This window comes from Lactuca sativa, chromosome 2 (assembly GCF_002870075.4).
Source record: "Lactuca sativa cultivar Salinas chromosome 2, Lsat_Salinas_v11, whole genome shotgun sequence".
Lineage (NCBI taxonomy): Eukaryota > Viridiplantae > Streptophyta > Magnoliopsida > Asterales > Asteraceae > Lactuca > Lactuca sativa.
The window spans coordinates 159390145-159410921 of NC_056624.2; the positions used below are offsets into that span (position 1 = coordinate 159390145).

Sequence of the window (20777 nt, forward strand, 5' to 3'; positions counted from 1 at the left end):
TCAATGACACGCGCTGATAGAGGACACGTATTTGAGCGTGCCCTAAAAGTTGATGTCAGTTTTCCAAAATATGAAGCATAGAGGGCGCGCATTTTTGCGTGCCCTAAAATTAGTGTCTAATAAAAAAACGGAGGGCACCTTAAATAAAATGTGCGTCGTCTAACCATGTTGCTTTATAAATTTTAATGAAACGCGCGTTTCATTCCAAGGGGGAAATGAAATCCAAAAATTAAAAAGCCCTCTTTGTTTCCACTGGCTGAAAACCCTAGATCATCCCTGCCAAAACCCCCCTTTCTTCCACCCACTTCATAAGTTCATTTCTATGGTTATCTTGATTTTAATATGGTTTTTCATCTTGCCCATGAGCTAACGAGCTCCATAGCTCTCCAACTGCAAAATCGGGAGAGGTGTTGGTCATGTAGATCTTGGTGAAACTCGAGGAATACCCTTTTACGTAATCAAATTGCCACCCATCAAACCCTATTTCAATCTTGAGCCAATTCATCCAATCAGATAACTCCTTTTGGACTATAGGGTTTACGTGATCGATGACTGGGGAACCTGTAATGGGATCTCCTATGTCGATATTTCCATTGCAACCATAATAGTCGTCGTCTTTGAAAATCAAGGAAGATCCCCAATCAAGGCGTTTATATGGAGTTCCACCCTCGAAGATATAGAATTTCCCGCTTCCATCTTGCTTTTCCCCTGTTCTGTGATTTATAACTATGTCTGCAACGGCTTTGATTCCCTTGTTGTACTCGGTAGTAGAAAGGGGAAAAAGTAAAATCCCATTTTTTTTGAAAACCCTGTCTCGTTCTCTTTTGCCTTTGTTCTCCATATTTTGTCTGAACATTTCCATATCACCCAGTTCAAACACGATTTAGGTTTCAAATTCAAGCAGAAGGATGGGAAAATTAACGGTTGATCACGATAATCCCTGGTCCAACTTTTCCCCGATTCCATCTTTATCACTCCTCACAAAAATCTCCATCGATAGTTTTAGGTTTTCTCCACCGAGTAATCCTCTTGAAGATTCTATGTTAATATCGGCTTATCTGTTCACACGCCATGAATTGCCTCTCTTCTTCTCTACATATCTAAATAACGACATCTACAGGTACGATTTACTCCATTGCTAACTGGAAATCCTTCAACTTCTTTTGAATATACTCATTTTGCATCTCTATTATTTTTGATTTCATGGTTCTGTAAGTTAGGGTTTGATTATGTTGGGAATTTTTCATGCTCAAGGAATATTCCAGATGTTATGTAGCTTAACTGTTATGCAAAGGTTTGTGTTCTTTTCTTCTTTCTCCTAATTCCCAAGTTCAATTGATTTCTTATTATATCTGAAGTCTCCAAACAACAGTCTCATTATAGAGTACATATCATTAAACTTTTTTAATGTTGTTTGTCAGGGAGACTATTCATAGCTGATGCAAACAACAGTCTCATTAGATATTTGGATCTGTACAAAGAAGATGCATAAGTTGTTACACTTGAGCTAAAAGGAGTTCAGCCTCCTGTACCAAAATCAAGATCTCCAATTCACCTTAGAAAATGAAATTCAGCTGACACACAAACAATTTTAGTTGATGGTGGCTCTTCCAATGAGGGCAACTTAAGCCTTCAAATATTTGTGCCTGAAGGTTATTATTTCTCAAAGGTTCTCTGAAATTCAATTGTATATCAAGTACATAAAGTACAATTGAATTTCATTTCCTCATAAAAAAAAAGCTTACTTTATGTACTTGATAGAAAATTGAATTTATTGTGTAAGTGATGAAAAACACATCATTCATATGATCAGCTAAAATTGATCTTCACTAGATGAAAGTTTATAAGAGGAAAGTATAAAGTTGTCGACTGTAGTTGGCTATCTATCATTAGTAATAAATAAAGAACCACAAATTATATAAACTTTTCTTAGATAAGTTGTGAAAAGTCCTATGTGATTTACATTTACTTTTGGGTGGATCTAACATCAATGTCTCTCCTTCAGGTCTTACCTTCTTGAGAGAGAAACATGGTGAGTTCATGCTCAGAGAGCTTGTGGTTGGCTTGCAAGAACAGGTAAATTTTTAAACATTAGATTTATGTTTTTTTTCCAATTTTTGACATTTTCTTTAGATGAAAATCAAGTGAGAAGCATTGTTGATGAAATAAAACAGGTGATTACAGCAAGTTCAAGCAGAAAAAAAAAAAAAAAAAGAGCTGAAAGGACAAATGCTAAAGATTTTGATGCAGAAGAAGGAGAGCTTCTTAAAGAAGAAAAAGAGCAAGAAGAAGAAGTCTTTGACCAAGTTTGTTGACTTTTCTTTTTTCCCAACAAATAACCATTTTTTTACTATTGACATGAATCTTATAAACCTTATCTGTTTGACTATTTTTTGTTAAGAGGTTGGTGAAATTTTGGGAACTTTAGTGGAAACATTTAAAGCTTCCTTTTTACCTTTCTTTGATGAGTTATCATCTTAAATAATGCCCATGTGGGTAAGTATTGAGTATTCTAATCCAAATTTCATTTTTTATTTTCTTATTTTGATTATACATTTTTTTAAAGCAATTAGATTTATTATTTTTAATGTTTTGAAGGGCAAGGATAAGACAACAGAAGAGAGATGAATTGCTATTTGAATCTTTGATAACATGGCAGAGCAGTGTCGCAAACAGCTTTAAAGTACATTACCTTGCATAGTACTTACCATAATTACCTTTTTAACCTTCATATTTTTTTTAATATTTTTTTTTAATTACAAACCAGATATTATGCTACATAGATCCCTTTCCTTGTTGACGCATGCAATGATGAGAATCCAGATATCCGATAGGTCAGAATTTGTGTATATAATTTCATATTTACGATTTTACACTTGTTAACTTGTTGACTTTTTTTAGGCAACTGTATATGGACTTGGCGTGTGTGCAGAACATGGCGGCTCTGTAATTAAACCTCTTGTTGGAGGTAAATTAGATCTTGCAAATCCTTTCTCTTTCCATTCTATATTGACTTTTAATTGACTTGTTGACTTTTTTATTGATTTTTTCAGAGGTTATTTCAAGGCTAAATTTTGTAATAAGACACCCAAATGCCCTCCAGCCTGATAATATAATGGCATATGATAATGCGGTTTATGCTTTAGGAAAAGTATGTCAGTTTCATCGCGACTCTATCAAATCAGCTCAGGTATTTCCGGTATTTGGGTACTCGTTGGTGGTGAACTCGGCTGTTTACAAGTTTGCATGGGTGGGGTGTTTGAGTTTTAGTATGGTAATCTTCTTGGTTGATGAAAACCCTGTATTATATGCTTAATGTCAATTTATTTAAAAAAAAATAGTAAAATGATTTTTTCTTTTACTAAAAAAATTGAATACCCTCTTTCAGGTCTATAAGATTTAAGTTGTGAGATTTCTCGTCGATATGACATGTCTTTTTTCAGGTCTATATGATTGATTGGGAAAGAAGCCATCCAGATAGCATTGAAGATGTGATTTTGGCTCAGGGAATCGATGCTACAAGAAACCATTTTCTCTCTGTATGTTTCACCAAATTCTTTTCAATTTCACAAGACATCATGTTCCTTTATGATGTCCATGAAGTACTCCAACACAACAATAACATGGTATTAAAGATTATAATTAAATGCAAGAAATAGCAATTTTACTTTCATTTCTTTGTTTATTACATTAAAATAATTGTTCAGGTGAATGCTCTGTTATCTTCTTTAGAGATCGATAATCATGGGGGGTTGGTTAGGGAGCACATGCCTGGTAGATATGCAGAGCTGGATCAGTATTGCTGGGCTGATGAATTTTCCCAACAACACGGTGGGGACTCAAATGCTTGGGCTTTATCCTTTGAGTGACAACATGGTACTGGGGGTTGGCCTTTTAAATTCCAGCATGTCAGTGAGCTCTTTCACATCAATAATTAAAATAATAGTTAAATGTTGACTTACTATTAATTCTTATGTTATTGATTTCAGGAGCAAACACAGATGATGTCTGTGGACCGAATGGCAGGTGCAAACATTCCATCTTTGGCTGCTATGGAGCAGACCCGAATGCTAGCACACACTTTAGCTCAGAACACCAATCCAAAGTTTCAGGTTACTTTACTTACTTTGAATTAAAATGCTTTTTTTTAATTTTATTTTATAATCAGTATATTATTTATTTGGTTTGGCAAATAATATGCAGAACTTCAAGTTCCTTCAGTTTGTTTCAAAGATGAGTCATGGGGAATTGACTATTGAGGATAACCAGGTTAAGCCTGCAAGTGGGGATTGGGCAAATGAATATCAACAGCAATAAAATGTAGGCCCTTCTTCTACCTCTTGGGCAAATCAGTATGCATGTGAAGAGGCAAGTAACACTTTTATCCTCTTAATCTTATCAACATGGATCTAATGACCAATAATCAATGTGTATGAATGTGTTGGACAAAAAGTTTCATTTTCAACCAGTGCTTATGTGCTAGGGCAGCCTTCCAGGTCTGGTGGTATGTTTTGTGCTGATTAATTGTCACTTTGGATAAAAAGGAAAGTAAATCTGATTTTTATAAGGTTTTGACTGATAATTCTTCTGGTTCTAATGTAACTTAGTCTAACATACATTTTTATAAATTTTGCAAGAAAATATGATGAAATATATTATATAAATCTGATTTGCATGATTTTCATTATAAGATTATTCACTCAGATTACTGTCAAAGAATGTTGTAATGAGGATGCACAATGTTCATTTGTTGTTGACAACATATTAGAACTCACTTCTTCATCTGTCAAAGGCACTTTTGGAGAGATTGATGCCTCTTTTTTTTAATCTATGCTCCTAGACCTTTATGTGTTGCTGTTAATTATGCATCCCTTTCTCTACAAATCAATTCTCTTTTTCACATAATTGACAAGGAGCTATTGTATCTATTCAGACTAGGCTTAGAGCAACGGTTTCAAGAGATGAGTTTAAAATAAGAAGAAGAAACAAGGCTGCAACTATAGTTCAGGTACTATGGATGAATTATGTTTGTAAAGTATTTAAGAAAATGATTAGAAACAAAGGTGAATTTGTACAGATTAGTTAGCTACTTGTAGGTTGATCTTGAATAAGCAAAGGGGCAATGGATTGTATTTTTTGTATCTAATTCGTTTGTAAATTTTTGTTACAACTTCTACTGATTTGTTTTATCTTTCCATGGAACGATTATTTGTATGACATTAAATTTATGCAATGGATTCTATTTTTTGTATATGATATTTTATTTTCTATTATGAAACATTAAATACAAATTTAATTTGAAAATAAGTAAATCTATAAATAATATTTTTTTTAAACATTTAAAATTATGATACGCAAAAATGTGTGTCGTCTTCATTTATGACATGGTCTTTCTTGACAAGGGCTTTCTTGATACGCATTGTGTGTCATTAACACGCGCATCGTAAGGTTATGACACGCGAATGCGTGTCGTCTTCCTTTATGACAGGGCCTTCCTTGATACGCATTGCGTGTCGTAAACGCGCGTCGTAATTGCGCGTCGTAAATGAGCGTCGTAAATGCGCGTCGTCTCTCTTTATGACAGGGCCTTCCTTGACGCGCATTTGCGCGTCGTCTGAGCCTTTTACGACGCGCAATGAGCGTCGTAAAAGGCTGTTTTTCTAGTAGTGTGGGTGAGCTTACCCAGATACACAACAACTTCCATGTGTCACAGCTTCACAAGTGTCACCGACGAGGCCGTGGCCGTTTCACTGGATGATATATAGTTGGACGAGAGCATAAACTACATTGAGAGGGTTGTTGCAATTTTGGATAGGAAGACCAAGGTTCTTCAGAACAAGGAAGTGAAGATAGTAAAGGTGAAATGGCAGCACCAAAGGTGTTCCGAATGGACATGGGAACCGGAGGATGAGATGCGAGATCACTATCCGGACTTATTTGCATCAGTAGACTTCGAGGACGAAGTTGAGTTCAAGTGGGGGAGATTTGTAACACCTATTCCAGGTATCATTTAATTTATCTAATTTTAGGGTTTTGAGCTTGGACTCTATGAGTTGGGGAGCTCCAACTCGTCGGGTAGAGATCATTTATGAGGATGCAGGATTTCTATCATACTCGACGATTCGGAAGGCCCCGACTCGACGAGTAGGCATTGTAAATACAAACCCTAATTTTTAGGGTTTGCACCCTATTTAAGGGACTTAGTCCGCCTCTTGTGGCCCACCTTCCCACTTTACTACCCAGGGAAGAATGTCTAAGCTATTCTTGTTGTTTCCTTATGATTGAGCGGCTAAGAGAGAGATTTTGGTGCATATAGTTGAAGGAGGTTGAAGACTGTAACGCCCGGGTTTCAGGGCTAAGCATATTTGTCAATGTAACAGTCTAGGTCAACTATTGTAACTCTTTTTGAAGTAATAAAAGATGAAATATTTGAGTATTATGTGAATTATGTGTGTTTATGTGTTTCTTATTTAATTATAAATGTATACTTAATAAAGAATAAAAATAAGCGTCAAAATTAAAGTATGAGATAAGCCTTATATCTCTACATAAAGTTTTAGAATATGTCTCAAGGTTTCCGTACATATAAAGAACGCCGAAATCCGAGTTATAACGAAGAAGTTATGGCCCGTCGAAGTTTTACGGCAAAACCGGCACGTCACCGGGAAGCGTAAATAGTGAATTTACGATAGACTGAGATTTAGCCTTAGCAATCTAAACGAAAGTTGTAGAATATGTTAAACTAAGAACGTCGATAAAAAGAACGCCCAAATCTGACTTCGTATGAGGAAGTTATGATTTTTCTAAGATTCGGCTTAGCAGTGCACGGCCCGAAACTCGAATTTTTGTTCGAGAGGTTTTTGGCTTACGCGACCTAAATGAGAGTTGAAGATCTCATTAATAGGAACTCAACGGTAAAAAGATGGACGAAAGCGGAGTTCGTATGAAGGAGTTACGAATTCTTCGCGGTTATTTAACAGTTTAAACGCCTCTTACTGTTAAATTTGAGATCGGTCGAGAATTAGCCGACGGAGACTAAATGAAAGTTGTAGATCTTGTTTTTACCTATGCGTGGAAAAAAAGAACGTCGAAAACTGAGCTCGTATGCGAAAGTTATGGGATTTAGAAATTGGCAGAGTGCTGCTGCAAAAGGGGTGACGTGGCTGAATATGGGCCAAGGCTTTCTCCCCAAGGAAAGCCATCAGATGATGACACGTGGCACTGACTCGGCGAGTCAGTGAACCGACTCGGTGAGTCCTTCAGGATTTCACCCTATAAATAGAAGTGTTGGGTTCTCTCATTTCTTACACCTTTCCCCACTTCTTTCTCTCTCTACACACTCTCTCTCTAGCCTATCCTAACCCCCCCCCCTAAAGCCTAGGTAAACCCCCTAGCACCCGAAGGAAGCCCCGAGGCTCCCGGAGTCCCGAGAAAAGAGCCTTTCGGCTCGGGAACGCTGCTCCAGCGAAGCCCGGTTTTCGAGAAAACTCGCTGTAAGTGAGCTACGCCTAACCTATCTTTAGTTTAGCATACGTTTTAATATAGTAATGTTATTAGGACCTTATAATAAGTACTTGGGCTATTATTATGGGTTACATAAGTATCGTTTAACGCTTATATAGTAATAATAATAGCTAGACTATTAATTAATCGCGGTTATCGTTAGACTAAACCCTAGTGGTATTGGTACTAGGTTTTATCGAAGGAATATCGTTTTGAGAGTATCGAAGCGCTGTCCGAGTGCTGAGTCACCACCTTTCAGGTGAGTGCATAGTTACTTTCAGCTTACACATAGATATGAAGTATTTTATATAAATTACGTGCTATGTGTGCATATTATCTTAATATTTGCTATCTATGCTGGGTGAACATTGTTATACATGTTTTCAATGATTTAAACTGTATATGTATTTTATATCTACGAAAATGTTGGGGTAAAACATGGGTAGATGTAATAGGTGATGTGTGATAAAATGATGAGACGCCTCGATGTTGATGTTGTTGATTCTGTCATCTAGCGGAGTATGGATGACGACCACGGACTCTTCTAGACAGTCCAGTGAAACACTAGCAGGCTCGCAACCTGTAGGTGTTTGTGAACGATGTGTTCACCGGTGTACTCCATCCCCCACATGATTGCCTTTAGGACATTTAATGCTGAGGAATGCCCTTAGCAGTAGTGTCCGTCCCGATGATGATCCTTAGGCTAGGTCCCTTATGATAGGTGTTTAGGGACGTAAAGTGAGGATAACGGGAACGGGTAATCGGGTTATTGTTGATTGATGAAATTAATAAACTTATTTATTGTGGGTTGAAAACCCTATGTGCTCACCAGGCTCCCAAGCCTGACCTACTCAGTTTTTTGTATTACAGGTAGCAGCGCATGAGCATAGGTGTGATGTTTTGGACGAGGGATTACGGATATAGGCCTGTAGATATGAAATAATGTAGTAAGGCTTATATTGTACTGTTTATGCTTTTGATCTGTACGAACATGACATCCCAAGTCTTTTAATGAAATACATTTCTATGGAAATGCTTTTGATAAATCTTTATCATATTTTTGTTTTGGGACAAATTCCGCAACACTTTCATTTAAAATGTAACTCTGATTTTTAAACAAAGCATAAACAAACTGGTTTTTTCTGGCCGTGATTTTGGGGATGTCACAGTTGGTATCAGAGCATTAGTTTAAGCGAACTAGGAATTTGTAGGATTTCTAGACTTAAACTTAGAATGCTAAGCGATGATTGTGAGGTGTGAGCACTAGCTTATTTTAGGAATTGTGTCTAAAATGCTTTTATGTGCTAAATGCTTTGTGCATGATATGTTAATTGTTCGGATCTATGGTCTGTTGCCGACCGGATCTGGAAACCTTATGTGTTTAGGATTCTAAACGTACGACTACGATATTAGAACTAGCATGTAAACATTTCGGAGTGATAAGGACGATTTAAAATGTCTATCCTAAATAAAGATCTAAATTCACCTTATTCGGTGTATAGATCAAGATGGCAAGGACCCGTAGCGGAAACGTGAACGCAAATGGAAGTAGGAACCAACCCCCAGTGGTTCAGCAAATACCTGTTGTTGAAGAAGTTGCACCTGAGCCAGTCACCATGGCTGGAGTTCAAGCCATGATTCAGGCTATGCTAGCTGAACAAAGGGAGGAAATGAGACGGATGCTCCAGGAAAATAGGGACGAACCTACCATACATGTTGAACCGACGGAGCCAGTTCCCGAGCCATCTGAGGAAGGGAACTACAGCCACCAAGTGAGTCAAGTAGGGACTCAAGGTGAGCAAAGGGATGGCCCAGAAGGGAGAAACAACAAGGATGGGCGGATGTACAAAACTTTCTTGGGTGCGAAACCACCAAGTCTCTCCGGAAGCCCAAAGCCTGTTGAGATTATGGACTGGATCTCCGAGATGGAGATGGTGTTTGAGAGCTGCGATTGCAGCGAGAAGCAGAAGACTGTCTTCACTGTGAGACAATTGAAAACTGGAGTCTTGAGCTGGTGGAAGCTATTGGCAGATACAATGCCACGAGGAGAAGCTCTGAAAATGTCATGGGATGAGTTCTTGGAACAACTGAAGGCGCAGTACTGCTCAGAGATAGACCTGATTGATCTGAACAATGAGTTCCAAAATTTGAAGAAGGGGAGAATGAGCATCGATGACTATGCTGCTACATTTACGGAAAAGATGAAGCTGTTTCCATACCTAGTGCCAACCGAACTTTCCAAAATTGAGAAATTCGCAAACGGACTGTCGGCTGACTTTGGCCCAACAGTCAAAATGACAACCACTCTGAAATCAGCTGTTCGATCAGCTAAGAACGTGGAGACCCAACAATAGGAAAGAGGTCTGGAGAGGGCTGAGGTTGGTGAGAAACGGAAGTTCGATGGATCCTCGAAGTCCAACAAGAAGAGTAGATTCTCAAAGTCTGGTTCGAGGGGAGGAGGATCAGAAGCGAAGTGGTGTGACAAGTGCAACAAGAACCACTCTGGGAAGTGTGACGGAGGGGTCACTTGTTACAAATATGGAAAGCCTGGGCACTACGCCAATGAATGCACCCTCAACCAGAAGGCCTGTTATGGGTGCAATGAAGAAAGGCACATTTTGAAGGACTGCCCGAAGAAGAAGGAGGCAGGAAGACCCAACATACCACCGAAGCCGAAGGCGAGAGCCTTCCAGATAACGCTCGAGGCTGCGAAGGAGGCAGCAAACGTCGCTTCAGGTACCTTTCTTGTAAACGGTTTGCCTGCAAATATACTATTTGATTCCGAAGCCAACTAATCCTTTGTGTCGCATAAATTTGGTGGGAAGTTAGCATTGCCTGTAGAAAAACTAGATAATGCCCTGATTGTAGAAGTTGCCAGTGGCAAATTCATACCTGTTAGTAATCGCATTAGGAACATCGACATTGACCTAAATAGAAACGAATTCCATGAAGAGATATTACCCATAAAGTTAAACGGTTTCGACATCGTTTTGGGTATGGATTGGCTTAGCGCTAACGATGCTGAGATTCAATGCCAAAAGAAGATAGTAAGGGTAAACCCACCCGGAAAGGAATCATTTATGGTGTATGGGGACAAACGCAGAGTGAATTCTGGAATCATCTCCCTGATGAAAGCCAGGAAATGTTTGTCCAAAGGATGTGCATCGTACTTGGCATTCGTAATCGATGCCAAGAAGGAGAAGAAAGAGGTGCAGAATATACCGGTTGTGTGTGATTATCCGGAAGTCTTTCCCAAAGATCTTCCTGGATTACCACCTGATAGGCAAGTGGAGTTTCGTATAGACTTGTTACCAGGAACAACACCGATAGCAAAGGCACCTTACCGATTAGCACCGACGGAGATGAAGGAGCTCATGACGCAACTTCAGGAGTTGTTGGACAACGGTTTCATTCGACCTAGTTCATCACCCTGGGGAGCTCCGGTGTTATTCGTGAAAAAGAAGGACGGAAGTATGAGAATGTGTATAGACTACCGAGAGCTGAATAACGCAACGGTGAAAAACAAGTATCCATTGCCGAGGATTGACGACCTATTCGATCAGCTGCAAGGTTCGAGCTACTTCTCAAAGATCGATCTTAGGTCAGGATATCATCAGCTGAAGGTGAGAGAACAGGATATTGAGAAGACTGCATTCAGAACAAGATATGGACACTATGAGTTCTTGGTTATGTCATTTGGACTAACCAATGCTCCTACAACATTCATGGATTTGATGAATAGGGTTTGTAAACCATTCCTCGATAAATCTGTGATAGTGTTCATCGACGACATTCTCATCTACTTGAAAAGCCAAGAGGAGCATGGCAAGCATCTACGGGAAGTATTAAAAGTGTTGAAGAAGGAGAAGCTTTTTGCAAAGTTCTCCAAATGCGACTTTTGGATATGGGAAGTCCAATTCTTGGATCATGTTGTTAACCAGGAGGGAATAATGGTTGACCCCGCAAAGATCGAGGCTGTAATGAAGTGGGAACGTCCGAAGAGTCCCACGGAGATTCGAAGCTTTCTAGGATTAGCTGGATATTATCGACGATTTATCCAAGGCTTTTCTTCGATAGCTGCTCCATTAACAGCTTTGACTCATAAAGGAGCTACGTATATGTGGAGTGAGAAACACGAAGAGGCATTCGAGAAACTAAAGAAGAAGTTATGTGAAGCACCAATACTTTCTCTACCCGATGGAGTCGAAGATTTCGCGGTTTATAGTGACGCTTCTGGAGTCAGGTTGGGTTGTGTTCTGACCCAAAGAGAAAAGGTGATAGCGTACGCATCTCGACAATTGAAAGAGCACGAAAAGAACTACCCCACTCATGATCTGGAGTTGGCAGTGGTAGTTTTTGCCTTAAAGATATGGAGGCATTACCTCTACGGCACGAAGTGCAAGCTCTTCACTGATCATAAGAGTCTCCAATATCTCTTTAATTAGAAGGAGTTGAACATGAGGCAACGAGGCTGGCTAGAACTTCTCAAGGACTACGACTGTGAGATACTTTACCACCCAGGTAAAGCAAATATTGTTGCTGATGCTCTCAGTCGGAAAGTCAACCTTGAAAGGAAAAGGCCAAGAGTGTTGAGAATTGAAGTCGTCTCGACGGTTGTGGAAAGTATCAGGAAAGCTCAAGAAGAAGCTCTAGAGAAAAATGACCGAAAGGAAGAACGTTTGGGCAAAACGTTAGTATTCGGAACAAACAGTCGAGGACTAAAGGTATTCCAAGATCGGATTTGGGTGCCTATGACGAGAGGAATAAGAGATCTTCTGATGGAAGAAGCACACAAGACCATGTACTCAATTCATCCCAGTAGCACTAAAATGTATAGGGACCTAAAACCTAACTACTGGTGGCCAACGATGAAGCTCGATGTTGCGAAGTATGTGGCCGAGTGCGTAACATGTGCGAGGGTTAAGGCACAACATCAGAAACCGTATGGGAGTTTAGAACCCTTACCTGTACCCATGGGTAAATGGGAAGACATCACCATGGATTTTGTGACTAAACTGCCCAGGACAAAGAACGGTCACGACATGATTTGGGTAGTCATGGATCGTTTCACCAAGAGTACACACTTCATAGCAGCCAACGAGAAGTGGTCTATGGATAAGCTCGCAAATTCTTACGTGAAGGAAATTGTAAGACTTCACGGTGTCCCTCTTACAATTGTATCAAATCATGATAGTCGTTTCACGTCAAGGTTTTGGAGGAGTCTGCAAAAGGAATTGGGTACGAAATTATGTTTGAGTACGGCTTACCATCCGCAAACTGATGGTCAGAGCGAAAGAACGATTCATACATTGGAAAATATGCTGAGAGCATGTACCCTCGAATTCCAAGGGAATTGGGACGAGCACTTACCTCTGGTAGAATTCTCCTACAACAATAGTTTTCACTCGAGCATCAAGAAGGCACCTTACCAAGCCTTGTATAGACAGAAGTGTCGTACGCCGTCTTGTTGGCTTGAAGCTGGAGAGAAGCAGTTTATGGGCCCCGAGATAGTCCATGAGACTGCTGAGAAGTTGAAGGTGATTAGGGAAAGAATGTTAGCAGCTCAGGATCGTCAGAAGAGCTATGCTTACAAGAAAAGACGACCGATAACCTTCGAAGTTGGGGATTCGGTTTTGCTTAAAGTCTCGCCGTGGAAGGGACTTATAAGATTCAGGAAACGAGGAAAGTTAAGTCCAAGGTTTATTGGACCGTTCAAAGTTCTTCAGAAGATAGGGAACCAAGCTTACAAGTTGGAATTGCCCATAGAACTCAATGGTATTCATAACACCTTCCATGTGTGTTATTTGAGGAAATTCACGGGAGATGTTCCTGACATAATTCCAATCTCAGAGTTAAGAATGGATGAGAATAAGAGGCTGATCGAAGAGCCCGAGGCAATTGTTGACCGTAAGACTAAGAAGTTACGACGCAATATGGTCGACTTAGTGCTAGTCCGATGGAAACATTCGAATGGGCCGAATCTCACTTGGGAAACAGAGGATGACATGATGAGTTGCTATCCACATTTGTTTGCTGATGCATGATTTCGGGACGGAATCATCCTAAGGGGGAGAGAATTGTAACGCCCAGGTTTCAGGGCTAAGCATATTTGTCAATGTAATAGTCTAGCTCAACTATTGTAACTCTTTTTGAAGTAATAAAAGATGAAATATTTGAGTATTATGTGAATTATGTGTGTTTATATGTTTATTATTTAATTATAAATGTATTAGTAATAAAGAATAAAAATAAGCGTCAAAATTAAAGTATGAGATAAGCCTGATGTCTCTACATAAATTTGTAGAATATGTCTCAAGGTTTCCGTACATATAAAGAACGCCGAAATCCGAGTTATAACGAAGAAGTTATGGCCCGTCGAAGTTTTACGGCAAAACCGGCACGTCACCGGGAAGCGTAAATAGTGAATTTACGATAGACTGAGATTTAGCCTTAGCAATCTAAACGAAAGTTGTAGAATATGTTAAACTAAGAACGTCGATAAAAAGAACGCCCAAATCTGACTTCGTATGAGGAAGTTATGATTTTTCTAAGATTCGGCTTAGTAGTGCACGGCCCGAAACTCGAATTTTTGTTCGAGCGGTTTTTGGCTTACGCAACCTAAATGAGAGTTGAAGATCTCATTAATAGGAACTCAACAGTAAAAAGATGGACGAAAACGGAGTTCGTATGAAGGAGTTACGAATTCTTCACGGTCATTTAACAGTCTAAACGCCTCTTACTGTTAAATTTGAGATTGGTCGAGAATTAGCCGATGGAGTCTAAAAGAAAGTTGTAGATCTTGTTTTTACCTACGCGTGGAAAAAAAGAACGTCGAAAATGGAGCTCGTATGCGAAAGTTACGGGGTTTAGAAGTTGGCAGAGTGCTGCTGCAAAAGGGGTGACGTGGCTGAATATGGGCCAAGGCTTTCTCCCCAAGGAAAGCCATCAGACGATGACACGTGGCACTGACTCGGCGAGTCAGTGAACCGACTCGGCGAGTCCTTCAGGATTTCACCCTATAAATAGAAGTGTCGGGTTCTCTCATTTCTCACACCTTTCCCCACTTCTTTCTCTCTCTACACACTCTCTCTCTAGCCTATCCTAACCCCCCTAAAGCCTAGGTAAACCCCCTAGCACCCGAAGGAAGCCCCGAGGCTCCCAGAGTCCCGAGAAAAGGGCCTTTCGGCTCGGGAACGCTGCTCCAGCGAAGCCCGGTTTTCGAGAAAACTCGCTGTAAGTGAGCTACGCCTAACCTATCTTTAGTTTAGCTTACGTTTTAATATAGTAATGTTATTAGGACCTTATAATAAGTACTTGGGCTATTATTATGGGTTATATAAGTATCGTTTAACGCTTATATAATAATAATAATAGCTAGACTATTAATTAATCGCGGTTATCGTTAGACTAAACCCTAGTGGTATTGGTACTAGGTTTTATCGAAGGAATATCGTTTTGAGAGTATCGAAGCGCTGTCTGAGTGCTGAGTCACCACCTTTCAGGTGAGTGCATAGTTACTTTCAGCTTACACATAGATATGAAGTATTTTATATAAATTACGTGCTATGTGTGCATATTATCTGAATATTTGCTATTTATGCTGGGTGAACATTGTTATACATGTTTTCAATGATTTAAACTATATATGTATTTTATATCTATGAAAATGTTGGGGTAAAACATGGGTAGATGTAATAGGTGATGTGTGATAAAATGATGAGAGTCCTCGATGTTGATGTTGTTGATTCTGTCATCTAGCGGAGTATGGATGACGACCACGAACTCTTCTAGATAGTCCAGTGGAACACTAACAGGCTCGCAACCTGTAGGTGTTTGTGAACGATGTGTTCACCGGTGTACTCCATCCCCTACATGGTTGCCTTTAGGACATTTATTGCTGAGGAATCCCCTTAGCAGTAATGTCCGTCCCGATGATGATCCTTAGGCTAGGTCCCTTAGGATAGGTGTTTAGGGACGTAAAGTGAGGATAACGGGAACGGGTAATCGGGTTATTGTTGATTAATGAAATTAATAAACTTATTTATTGTGGGTTGAAAACCCTATGTGCTCACCAGGCTCCCAAGCCTGACCCACTCAGTTTCTTGTATTACAGGTAGTGGCGCATGAGCATAGGTGTGATGTTTTGGACGAGGGATTACGGATATAGGCCTGTAGATATGAAATAATGTAGTAAGGCTTATATTGTACTGTTTATGCTTTTGATCTGTACGAACATGACATCCCATGTCTTTTAACGAAATACATTTCTATGGAAATGCTTTTGATAAATCTTTATCATATTTTTGTTTTGGGACAAATTCCGCAACACTTTCATTTAAAATGTAACTCTGGTTTTTAAACAAAGCATAAACAAACTCGTCTTTTCTGGCCGTGATTTTGGGGATGTCACAAAGATTGACAAGCTTGAAGTAGGAAGGAGACTATAGATCCAGCATCTACATCGTTTGCACACCCATTTGAAGGTAGTTGAGTTGGAGCAACATGTGAGATTTATCTGATCTTAACTTTTCAGTTCAACATCCACATGAGGTTAGTCTCCTCACAATACCAATGTGTCTAAGGCACCAAGTCCGACCTATTATATGATATGTGGTACACTAGCTGATGTTATATTAAGAGGCATGATAGTTGGTTACGTAGTAGGAAGTATGCTATTTGTATATGTGGTATGCTTGCATGGAAGACCATGAAAGAGGTCATGGCATCTGGATGTAAGACCATGTGGAGAGCCCATGGCTTTCCTATTAAAGACCATGGGAGAGACCATGGCAACCAGATGTAAGACCATGTAGAGAGCCCATGGCTTTCCTATTAAAGACCACGGGAGAGCCTATGGCACTTAGGTGTAAGACCATGTGGGGAGCCCACGGCATCCTAAAGTAAGACCCTGGGCATGAGCCCACGACATCCCTATATGTTGTATGCATCGCTTATGTGGTATATGTAGTTGTTATAGCTAATATGATATGTGTTTATGTGGATTGTATGTGGAGTATGCTCTGGGGAACTCACTAAGCATTAGCTTATGGTTTGTGGATTTGTTTCAGGTACATCTGAGTGCAAGGGCAAGGGAAAGGCTTGATGGCGCGGCATGCACTCTCTCTTAGGAATTTTTATGGGACACTTTTATGATTTGAATAATGTTGTTAATCTCAAGAATTTGAAAACAAATGTATTGAGATTATATGGTTTATGTAAAGTGTTGTGACTATTTAAAAATGAAAAAAAAAATTCCTTTTGAAAATCTGGGTCGTTACAACAACTACCATTGTCAATGTATATTCGATGGACTTTCGTGTGACGAATGAATCCAGATATATGGAGCGGGGTCTCGCGGATCCTAGTTCGATGATCTAGGATCGCTGATCAAGAAAGTAATGTTGAGTAGGTTTCTCGAGAGTGTCTCTATCTCGTCTTCCATGTAGTGAGGTGCGTTCCTCTTACGAGAGTTAGAGATAGTGAGTACCTCTGTGCCGACCTATGGATTTGTCTGCAACAAATACAGATGTGATATCGTCGTCTGAGGTAGTAAAACATCCGACGACAGTTGTCGGATACTGCTCTGGTGTACTGGCTCTGCAATTTCTACCATAATTGGCGGGACCTGTTCCATTAGCACCTGGATTAGGGCCTGTGTGCTACACTAATGGTGGCGGTCGTTGTTTAACATTACTGGTGTTCTGAACAGATCTTCTATTGCCGTCCCAGATGCCATTGGTTTTAGATCCTCCTTTTGCTGGGAACCAACGTCGTCTATTGGCTATCACTCTGAGGATACGTCCGGATGGCGCCAAATGTTGTGACATGCTCTATAGGGGTTTGGATGTCGGATGATGGGTCTTTCCTAGAAGCTTTCCTGAGAACACAACAAAGAAGAATCGTTAGAGGACGTCTGGGTGTGCTCTCGGGACGTCACTCCGACAATCAAGTTAGTTTTCTGGGAAAGAGAATTTTAGGGTAAAACTCGTGAGAGAGAAGATGGATCCCTTCCTTGAGGCAGAAGAGATCCTTTTATGCCTGTTTCTAACGGATCGTGGGGACCTCGTCCGATGAGTGTGAGACGTGGCCTCCTCTGACTGGGAGAATAACGCCAACATTAACTAACTATCTGGTGACGTCAGTTCTAGGCGTCACCTTAGCATCTTGTCACATACTGATTTGTCTTGAGTGAATGAGAAGATCACGGGGAATATTCTTTCCTTGTGAAGGAAAGTGAACTGTCACCCTGATGTTGGCTCACTCAGGCCCAGACCAAGTCTTGGCCAAGGTTCTGGCAAAATAACGTCTCTGTTATGTTTTCTGTCACATTTAACATGGCCATTTATGGTAATGTTAACACTATTGATATAAGCTTTTTCCCAAAAAAGGGTTTCTTTGTGCGTCCCATTCTAGATCAATAAGAAACAAAACCTTGACAGATTACTTGCATAGATTGATTGATGCTTTTTCTTCAGATTCCGCATTCATTATCTCATCATTATTTCTAACACCAACTCCAGATCATGTGTGAGATATCACGTCTCGTGTGGCTTTAGTTGCCAAAAAGCATAAGCTATCACCCATCCTCTCTGCATGAGGACCACCCCCAAACCAGTCATGGATGCATCACAGAATACCATAAAATCCTCAATTTCATCTGGAAGGGTAAAAAACGAGACAACACATAATCCTTGTGAAAAGGTCTCAAATGTTGACTGCTGCTTAGGGCCCCATCGTAAATCCACCCCCTTCATTGCCAGACGAGTGAGGGGTACATTAATCTTGGAGAAATCATGAATAAATATCTGATAGTACCTTGCTAATCCGAAGAAACTCCTGATATCCGCGGGATATTTTAGAGCCTCCCGATGTATCACAACCTTGATCTTGGTTGGATCAACCAATGTCACATCCTGGTTAACAATGTGTCCATGGAACTGAACCTCTCGTAACCAAAACTCGCACTTTGAGAACTTAGTGTAAAGCCATTCTCGCCTCAAAACCTCCAGAAGCTTATGAAGATGCTCCTCATGCTACTCCCGGGTCTTGGAATATACCAATATATCATCAATAAACACTATAATAGAGCGATCGAACATCGACCTGCAAACCTGATTCGTCAAGTCCATAAACACCGCCGACGCATTGGTGAGCCTAAATGGCATCACTACGAACTCGTAATGCCCATAAAGAGTCTGGAACGTGGTCTTCTCCACGTCCTCCTCTCTCACCCTGACCTGATGATACTCGGACCTCAGATATATCTTGGAGAACCAATATGCACCTTGAAACTAATCAAAGAGGTCATCAATCTGCGGAAAGGGATAACAGTTCTTCACTGTCAACTTGTTCAGCTCCGATAATCAATGAACATCTCATGTGAACCATCCTTCTTCTTGACGAACAAAATCGACGCTCCCCACAGAGAACTGCTCGATCTGATGAACTACTTACCTAGCATTTCCTGCAGCTGAGATGACAACTCCTACATCTCAAGATGTGCTAAATGGTACGACGCCTTAGCAATCGGGCCGCACTTGGCACAAGATCAATCCCGAACTCGTCTAGCCTCTAAGGAGGCATACCGGGTAACTCCTATGAAAACACATCGGCAAACTCCCTGACAACCGGTACCTCTGAAACTGAAACCTGATCCCCAACATGCGTATCCACCACATAAGCTAAATAATACGAACACCCATGTTGAATATACTATCGAGCTCTGGCTGTAGAACAAAACCCTGAAAGCGTCCTGATGCCCTCTCTATAGATAACCAGTTCTCCCCTACTTGGGATTCGAACTACCATGTGCTAGCCATCACAATCAATCATAGCACCAAAACGGATCAACCAATCCATACCTACAATTACACAAACATCCCCCATGGGAATAGGGATCAAATCGATCAGATAAGGCACATCAAAGATCTCCAAAATACAACCATGATATACTGATGATGTAGAAACCCCGTGTTCATTGGCGATGGAAACTCGCAATGGACACTTTAACTCCCCCAATGTTCATTACAAACTCCCTACTAAACGATTGAGATAGAAAGGACCGACTCACACCCGAGTCACACAACACTAGAGCGGGCAAGGAGTTGACTAGAAATGTACCTAAAAAAGCTACATACATATAAGCATCAAAAAAACATAATCAATGAGATAATTGATAGAAACATATCAGTCACAACGTCTGAAGCTACTTTGGCCTCCTTAGTAGTAACCTAGAAAGCACTACCTCGAGCCCTTGGGGGCTCCGCCTTCCCCTGACGCCCATCTGTGATCTTCAATATAGCTGGCATGGGAGCTTGCGCCGACTTGGTGGCGAGCAATAGATAGTTGAACTTCACATGGCCAACCTGATCACAATGGTAGTGGATCCTGGTACTCAAATCAAGGGCTAACTAACTCGCATAGTGCCCCTCCCTTCGTTATTTGTGGCACACACCTCCCAGTTGACAAGCCTAGTTATAAACCTTACTGCATTTCCTACAAGTGCAGCCTCATTGACCCCAAACCTAGAATCGGCGGCCTTAAACCGCTTGGGCGTCAGCTGTGACTGGGCTAGGACTGGCCTCTTCTCTCTAATCTGAAGCTCTATCTCGATCTCAGGCCGCCTAGCAGTCTCCTGCATCTCCAATAGAGAATCATATCGTTGGGAGGAAACAAATTGTCTGATATTCGTCTTGGGCATGCTCAAGTAACGGGTCATCTAAGCCTACTCTAAAGAAAACTCTGGGCAAAACATGGCCCTCTCATTAAACATCCTTGTGATCTCCGTCATCGACTTCATCCCCTGTCCTAGTTCCAAAAACTCCTAGGCCAACCTATCGCGTTCTAGCCACGACACATAACGAGTACAGAACATATATGAGAACTTCTCCGAAGATACCACAGCCGAATACGATCCCTTAACGAGTCTCCACCAATCCTAAGCTCCATACCTCAAGAGGTTAAGAGCTTATCTGACCTTCTGGTCAGCTGGGGAAGAGCAGGTGAAAAATCATCCCACAACATCAGATAGCTACCTCATGGCTACGATTTGATCCTGAACTCCATCGAAAGTTAGGGCTTCGTATTGTCGAAGTACCGATTGCAACCGCAACGGCTGTAGTGGCTGCAACAGCAGCAACCTCAGACAAAGCAGCATAATGCTCATCAAAGTGCTCAATCAAGGAGGTCTTAATTGAGCCGAACATCTCTAGAAACTGAGCTCTGAAGTAAACCACAACCTCCTCCTGCATAATCTCTCTAATCATGTCATCTAA

The 20777-nt window shown here is 40.6% G+C and overlaps 1 protein-coding gene across 1 annotated transcript; it reads right to left on the reverse strand.

The window, feature by feature from the left end:
* Positions 1-337: 337 nt before the first annotated feature.
* Positions 338-841, reverse strand: LOC111915966 (alpha-amylase-like). Its single transcript, XM_023911597.1, has one exon. It carries the CDS (start codon positions 839-841, stop codon positions 338-340), a length of 504 nt encoding a protein of 167 aa, XP_023767365.1.
* Between the last annotated feature and the right edge of the window lie 19936 nt (positions 842-20777).

Excerpts from the sequence above, each read along its gene's own strand:
- LOC111915966 (XM_023911597.1), bottom strand. The coding sequence starts at position 841 with ATGGAGAACAAAGGCAAAAGAGAACGAGACAGGGTTTTCAAAAAAAAT.